This window comes from Mastomys coucha, unplaced genomic scaffold (genome assembly GCF_008632895.1).
Source record: "Mastomys coucha isolate ucsf_1 unplaced genomic scaffold, UCSF_Mcou_1 pScaffold21, whole genome shotgun sequence".
Lineage (NCBI taxonomy): Eukaryota > Metazoa > Chordata > Mammalia > Rodentia > Muridae > Mastomys > Mastomys coucha.
The window spans coordinates 32525027-32532882 of NW_022196904.1; the positions used below are offsets into that span (position 1 = coordinate 32525027).

Sequence of the window (7856 nt, forward strand, 5' to 3'; positions counted from 1 at the left end):
CTACCAGGAGGGTAATCAGGTCTATTATTATGAGCAAAACAGCCTGGGCCCTCTTATAGTTGGAGAATTTGGGCAGTTTTTGCAAGCCCATGGCCCTGTGTTCTATCATGGGATTCAGACCTCTGCACTCCAACCAGAGATGGTGATGGTGCTAAAGGAGATTCAGCCAAGGAATGTACAAATACCACTCGTTACCTCTGCCTTCACATATTCTACATCTGCTCAATCCATGCCAGACAACAGTCTTCCCGGTGAGTACAGATCCAGGAGGGAAGGAGTGGGATCAGCACTCCAATGAGACTGACCTTTACATTTGAGTAGTGGATACTCCACACAGAGGGAAAGTGAGTGTCCTCTCAGGCTAAGTCCAGCTCTGGCTTTCCACCACCACCTTCTGTCTCTATCAAAAGAGAGAATGGAAGGCCACAATGAATAGCATCCATCCTGTATTAAGGGATATCCATTGAGCACACCATATTCAATACCAAGACAATCAGTCCCATCCACCCATACACTGTAATAGACTCCTTCCTGATCTTCCTTTTGCTGTGGTACTTCAGAAGTAACCCATATCTAAGAACATAAGGTCATGTGGACATGTTTTTTAATCTTGAGTTACACCCAAGCCCAACAATTTCAAATTCTCATACCATTTTCCATTCTACTTATTAATTGTGAAACATGGGGCTAGATAAATGTTTAAATGCTTGCCGTACAGGAGTGTGCCTAAAGGTGTTTGGATACTTAAACCCAGATAAAAAACCAAGATTCTGGGGCCATCTGAGTAATTATTCAAAGGGTTAGGTAACTTTTGGAAATTATGGACCAGACAACCTACCTAATAGCAAAGTTCCACTAAAATGAGGGGCACTTTTAATAAAGACAAAGGGGAAGGAAAGTGAGGAACATATGTCCAGGGAATTTAGTAATAGACCCACTGAGGGTTTTCCTCCACAAACCACACAAGAAGGAAAACAAAAATATCTGAGAAGATATGACATGCAATGTTCTACAGAAACAGAGCAGTTTCCACCTGTCTGCCAACAGAGGAAGCATCCAAGCTCCTCAACAAGAGCGCATAGGAGTGCCCCCCCCTCCCAGTGTTGCAGGGACAGAATGCTGTGCTCCTATGAAAAGGGGTTTGGGGTGGGGAACATGAAATTTACTCCAGAACTGACTTCTTCATTCACTCTTTTCCAGTGGTTCAAATGGAGAAGTCCCTGGGATTGCCACCTTCAGGCCAGACACAATGTCAGGTCCAGAGTCCAGAGCTCTGCAACACCTTTGTCCAGGTTTCTGAGATAAGTCTACCAACTGTCAATGGGGACAGGGCATTAGCAGCCCCCATCCACAGTCCTTCAGAATTCTTGGCCTTGTCTCCAGCTCCAAGGCTGGAAGAAACAGAGAACAAAAATAAGACTGAGATAAAAGACAAGTTTTTAAAGACTCTGGATGCATATGAGGGCACAAAAGGAAACCAAGACACACCGGTCATGACTTTAAAACATCCTGACTTGCAGGAACCTCTGCACTGCATTGATACTGAGAGTCTAAGGCAGAAGCCTGCTTCTGATAATGCCCATTTGGGAGGCATCAGCTTCGGTCCAAAAGAGCTTGTGGGGTTAGAGAATGAGATTGGATCCAGCTGCGACTTTAAAGACATCACTACACTTGAGGCAGACATTCAGCTTCCCCAACTCCTCAACACCCTCACAGATATAGACCAGGATCAGTGCTGTGAAAACTGGAGAGTCATTAGTGGACCCTCTGACCAGGTGATGAAGAATAAACATAAAGCCTCTGAGCTGCTTGAGGGAGCTCCTCAGGCCAAAATCCATCACCAGGACATAGTAGAGGGAGAAGTGGCTGTGTGTGTTACCGGGGCCAGTGACAGAGCTATTGAAAACAGCAAAGAACCCGGAGGGCAAAGCTCTGAAAGTGCCCACCAGCAAGAACAGAAGAGTTAGAAGACAGCAGCAAGAAAGACCAAATGGACCAGAGAACAACACTAAGAAAACTGAAGAGCTTAAGCAGTCAAGGAAGAGAGTCAAATCAGAAGAGAAGCCCACCATCTCCAAGACCAAGAGGAAGAGGAATCCACCTGAGCTCAGTCAAAACAGCTTCAAGAAGCCTCGAACCCACCTTGGCATGCACATGCTGGAGTCTGTGCAAGTTTTCCACCCTCTGGGGAAGAAGAGTAGGAAGAATGAGAAGAAAACTGGCACCTCATCCTTTAGGGGTCTGCAAACCTTCACCAGCAACAAAGATCCAGGTTCAGGCCCAATTACTACAACATTGCTAAACATGTCAGTCGAGGGCCAGCGTCCTTCTAAAAGCTCAGAGAAGGTTCAGAAAGCAGAGATTAATGAGGACAAAGATTGTAGATCTCCATCCCAGTACGAGCTGCCCCCAGCTGGGAAGGTCAAATTAGTACTTCTGCCTTTTCCAAACCTTGACAAGCTTCAATCCAGACCTGCTTCTAGAAAGCCCATTTCCCAGGCTTTATGCAGGCCTACTGCTCCTTACCCTGTGCAGCCTCACTCTCACTCATCTCAACCTACCACACTCAGGCCAGCCCAAGCACCTCCTGTCAGCACTTCTTTGATGACCTCTGCCAAGCTAGCTCCTCCAGTTTCCTCCAGTGCCACACAACCTAATGTAAACAACCCCATCCACTCTAGTGCTGCACCCCAGTTGGCCACCTCAAGGCCTGCACCGGACAGAGCATCATCTCACACTTCATTCCAGAGAGAGCTTGTTTCTGATGCCAGGAACAAGGTACCATCACCTCCCAAACCTCAAACCCAATATCTGCTGCAAGACTTCAGCAGCCAACCCATTCCATGGAGGAAAGTCGACATTCTGGGACCAGTTGTCTCACAGCCCATCACAAAAGAGCAGAGGCCTGAGAGGGAGGCCATGAAGAAGCGAGCCCAACAGGAGCGTGAGAATGATGCCAAGAACCCTTCAACTGGAAAACTCCAGGTTTTCCTTCAGAGGGAGAAGGATATGGAAATTTCTCAATATTATGGCTATGTAATGTAAGAGCTGCCAAGATCTTTGTAACAAAGTGTTTTTTGACATACACTTGATGTTAAGTTGGTTATTTTATTCTAATATTTTCTTCACTGTGATGATTTAGTTTTAATTGTATTCTATATGAAATTAAACTTAAGTAATATTTATTTAATATTAAATCAATTGAGAAAATGCTACAGATGTGCTATAATTATTTTTGAGTTTTTAATTAACTGGACAAGGTATATCTTGAAGTATATACTGAGTACTAAGCACACTCTCCTTCCATTCCAAAATCTTGTACATTTCTCACCTCTCAATATAGCTCATATTCATTTTTACATTGCAGCGATTTTCTTCCAATTGTATGAAACATATACATACAGGATTTCACTTATAGAGGTATGATCTAGGACATATAGATAGGAAAGAAAATAGAATTAACTGAGCCTAGTTAAGTCATGACAGTGTCCACCTAATTGTTTTCCTATGGACAGCATAATTTCATTTGTATGAATAAATTTCCCATTGTGTTTACACATCACATCTTCTTTATCTTCTTCTCTGTTGTTGACAATAAGGCTATTTCCCAAATATATCTCCAGTGGTCTGTTGTAATGGCTATTTTTGGGGTCTAATTGACTACATTCGGAATTAATTAAAGCTCAATTTATTGGGGAAAACATGTGAGGGATTTTCTTAATTAAAACTTTTAAATCACTGAAGTACAATTACTCAACATTAATCTGGATCTTCTTTGTTGGGAAGGTCTACCTTTAATTTGAGCCAAAACCTCTTGTGTCAGCCTGTAGATAGAACATGCAAGAAGGAAGTTCTTTCTTCTTTGCTTGCTTGTCCTTGCTCTTCTCTTGATATCCAATTCATTCCTTTACAAGCATTACAGCTTCTTTCTTCAGGATTCCAGACAATGTATACTGAAGACCAGCTGAGATAGCCTCATGGTTTGAATAAAAACAGGACTGGTGTTAGCCATTATTATATTATCAAGACCTTAGCCTGCAAGACATTCGTGTGTGTGTGTGTGTGTGTGTGTGTGTGTGTGTGTGTGTGTACATTCTCCATATATTTTCATTGTATCAATTCTGTTTCTCAGGGGAACTGTAACTAGATATTCTGGTTATGAAATGTGAGAGCCAAGTTCAAGTGTGCTACAATTGACAATGTCAGGGAAATATGTCTCTAATATAGTGAATTGAAATACTTTTTGTAAATACCCAAGAGTGGTATTACATGGGCCATATGTTAGAATCATTTTTAGTTTTTTGAATAGCCTCCATTGTGATTCTGAGTGTTGATTCTAGAAAACACACATGGAAACTTTTAAGGGCCAATAGTAAGTTTATACTGCTGGTCAGCAGGTGCTTGTGGAAAACATGCAGCCCTGAAACTCACTCCCTTTGAATAATTCTTGAAAAGATTTGTTTATTTTATGTATATGTGTATGCTATGAGCATGTACACTTGCATGCCAGAGTAAGGCATCAGATCCCATTATAGACAGTTGTGAGCCACCATGATATTGCTGGGAATTGAACTCAGGACCTCTGGGAGATCAGCCAGTGCTCTTAACCACTGAAACATCTCTCTAGCTTGACTTTGGAGGCTTAAGCACAAAAAGTATGTCTTGAATTGGCACACTTCAGTTATCAGTAACATTTATCAAGTGGCAGAACTATAGAAGCCAAAAGGCAAGACTTTTACATTTAGGGGCTTTTCCTGGATCCAGGCACTATGGCCTAGGTGTTTGATGGTTAAAACTTTGTTGCCATTTTCAGCAGGTGTAGGGGGTCTACATGATGTATTCTAAGGTCAGCTTGGTATTTCCAGCATGGTCTCAGTTGTGGTAAGGTCTGGGGACTTGCTACAACTCCTGTACATGATGTAAAAGCTTACATTCTTACCAGTTATCCAGAAGATTTTTCTGCCTTCTTGACTGTGTTTGTCATTTCTTGACTCAGTTAATGCCATTGAGCATTTGGTTTGTAACTGGTGGTAGTAACTGAGAAGGCTATATAACCTTCAGGTAGCACAGCCTTCCTTGCAGAAATGGATAATTAGGAGTGGCCCTTAAGGTTACAGTCGAGACATGGTTCTGGCCTCTCTCTTTCCTGGTCAGCCATGAAATTGGAAGCCACTGACATACACCATACTGCTATTAACTGTGCCACTCTATCATGCCTGCCTTGCTGTGATTCCCTACAGATATCTGAACATGAGCCCAAAACAAACCTTCCCTCCTTGTTTCTGCCAGGTATTGTTTCATAGCAGCGAGAAAGAAACTAAAAGCTTGTAGACAGTATTCAGAGTATGCTGTTTAGTTTTGTTTCAACTTGAAACAAGCTAAAATCATTGGACACAGGGAGTTGCAATTGAGGAAATCATATGGGTTAGTATCCTTCAGGAGGTAGGACCAGTATTGCAGTTAAGAATTTAGTGTAAGGAGTCTGTCTAGGCTGGTGCCCCAGGCAGTGCTAGAGGGCAAATTCCATACAATATCCAGAGGAAGTTCCATACCCAGGAGCTCTAACACACCCAGGATCATAGGATCAGAGTTGAGGAGGATACAACATTTGTCACAACACGAGGAGTAAGTGGGACCAGCAGGATGCTTACATGCAGGAACTCAGCCAGCCCAGTAGCATGGGTTCCTTCCAGTCTCTCTGGGCCCTGAGCATACCTTGGGCACAAACTATGCAGCAATTCCCATAATATGCAGAGGAAGCTCTATTTTAGCCACTCTGAAGGGCCCAAGATCACAAGTTCCCAGAATCACAGGATCACAGAGGTTGCCTGACTCTGAGGAATTCTGACACAACCAGGATCACAGGAAGGACAGTCCACAGTCAGATTTAGCTGGGTCAGGTAGCACTAGAGATCACCAGATGGTGGGAGGCAAGCATAAAAAAATAAACAACACAAACCAAAGGTACTGTATCATCAGATCCCAGTTCTCCCACCATACCAAGTCCTGGAGACACCATCACACTGTAAAAGCAAGATTCAGATCTAAAATCATTTCTCATTTTGATGATACAAGACTTTAAGAAAGACATAAATAAATCCCTCAAAGAAATACAGGAGAACACAGGTAAATAGCTAGAAGTCTTTAAAGAGTGAACATAAAAATCCCTTAAAGAACTACAGGAAAACACAATCACACTGGTGAAATAAATGAACAAAACCATCCAGGATCTAAAAACGGAAACAGAAACAGTAAAGAAATCACAGAGGGAGACAATGTAGAGATAGAAAACGCACGAAAGAGATCAGGACTTGTAGATGCAAACATCATCAACAGAATACAAGAGATAGAAAAGAGAATCTCAGGGGCAGAAAACATTGTCGAAAAAATTGACACAACAGTCAAAGAAACTGCAAAAATCAAAAAGCTCCTAACCCAAAACATCCAGGAAGTCCAGGACACAATGAAAGGACCAAACCTAAGTATAATAGGTATAGAAGAGAGTGAAGACTCTCAACTAAATGGGATACTGTCTGATTGTTAGTTTGGCTAAGGGTTTGTTGCTCTTGTTGATTTTTTCAAAGAACCAGCTCTTGGTTTTATTGATTCATTACATTGTTCTCTTTGTTTCTATTGATTGATTTTAGCCCTGAGACTTATTTTTTCCTACTGTCTACTCCTCTTGGGTGTGTTTTCTTTCTTTATTGTCTAGAGCCATCAGATGTACTTTTGGTAGTTTGAGAAGTCTCCAATTTCTTTATGAGACCACTTAGTGCTATAAACTTTTCTATTAGCTCTGTTTTCATAGTGTCCTGGGGTAGAAATTCAAGGGTTCATTTGAAAGTCAGTTGTGTTCGATGGTGTTTTCTTGGGGCAAACATAAGGAGTGTTTTTCTGAAGTAGACAGAAGGGAATGGCCAATATTCGTGATTGCCTGTGGCAGTGAATTGGGCACAGGAATAATTTACAGAATGGACTCCTACTCAGATATTAAAAGAATCAATCTATTCTTAGCTCCTTGTACAAAGCTTAAGTCCAAGAGGATCAAGGACCTCCACATAGAACCAGATAAAACTCAAACTAATAGAAAATAACGTGAGAAAGAGCCTTGAGCACATGGGCACAAGGGAAATTTTCCTGAACAGAACACCAATAGCTTATCCTCTAAGATCAAGAATTGACAAATATGACCTCATAATATTTCAAAGCTTCTGTAAGGCAAAGTACAATGTCAATATGACAAAACAGCAACCACCAGTTGGGGAAAGATCTTTAACAATCATAAATCTGATACAGGGCTAATATCGAATATATACAAAGAACTCAAGAAGTTAAGACTCCAGGGAACCCTATTAACAAATGGGGTACAGAGGTAAACCAAGAAGTTTCAACTGAAGAATATTGAATGGCCAAGAAGCTTCTAAAGAAATGTTCAACATCCTTAGTCATCAGGGAAATATAAATTAAAACAACCCTGAGATGCCACCTCACACAGGTCAGGATATCAAGGATCAAAAACTCAGATGACAGCAGATGCTGGTGAGGTTGTTGGGAAAGAGGAGTGCTCCTTCATTGCTGGTACCATTGCAAGCTGGTACAACCACTCTGGAAATCAGTTTTTGAGTTCCTCAGAAAATTGGACATAGTACTACCTGACGACCAAGCTATGTCACTTTTGGTCATATACTCAGAAGATGCTCCAACATGTAATAAGGACACATGCTCCACTATGCTCATAGCAGCCTTATTTATAATAACCAGAAGCTATAAAGTACCGAGATGTCCCTCAACAGAGGAATGGATACAGAAAATATAGTATATTTACACAATGGAATACTATTCAGCTCGTAAAAACA

General features: G+C 41.6%; 1 protein-coding gene and 1 long non-coding RNA gene across 2 annotated transcripts in view; one reads left to right on the forward strand and one right to left on the reverse strand.

The window, feature by feature from the left end:
- LOC116102063 (uncharacterized protein C2orf78 homolog) overlaps window positions 1-3215 on the forward strand; it is a 135806-nt gene extending 132591 nt beyond the window's left edge. The window contains 2 exon segments of the mRNA XM_031386263.1: window positions 1201-1906; window positions 1908-3215. Of these exon segments, the coding sequence (XP_031242123.1) occupies window positions 1201-1906; window positions 1908-3045 (1844 nt within the window). The 3' untranslated portion in view covers window positions 3046-3215.
- A 4-nt stretch (window positions 3216-3219) lies between these two features.
- LOC116102072 lies at window positions 3220-4066 on the reverse strand. The gene is made up of 2 exons (XR_004122997.1): window positions 3793-4066; window positions 3220-3427 (listed from the first exon to the last, which is right to left on the reverse strand). It is a non-coding gene; the product is annotated as an uncharacterized LOC116102072 (long non-coding RNA).
- Between the last annotated feature and the right edge of the window lie 3790 nt (window positions 4067-7856).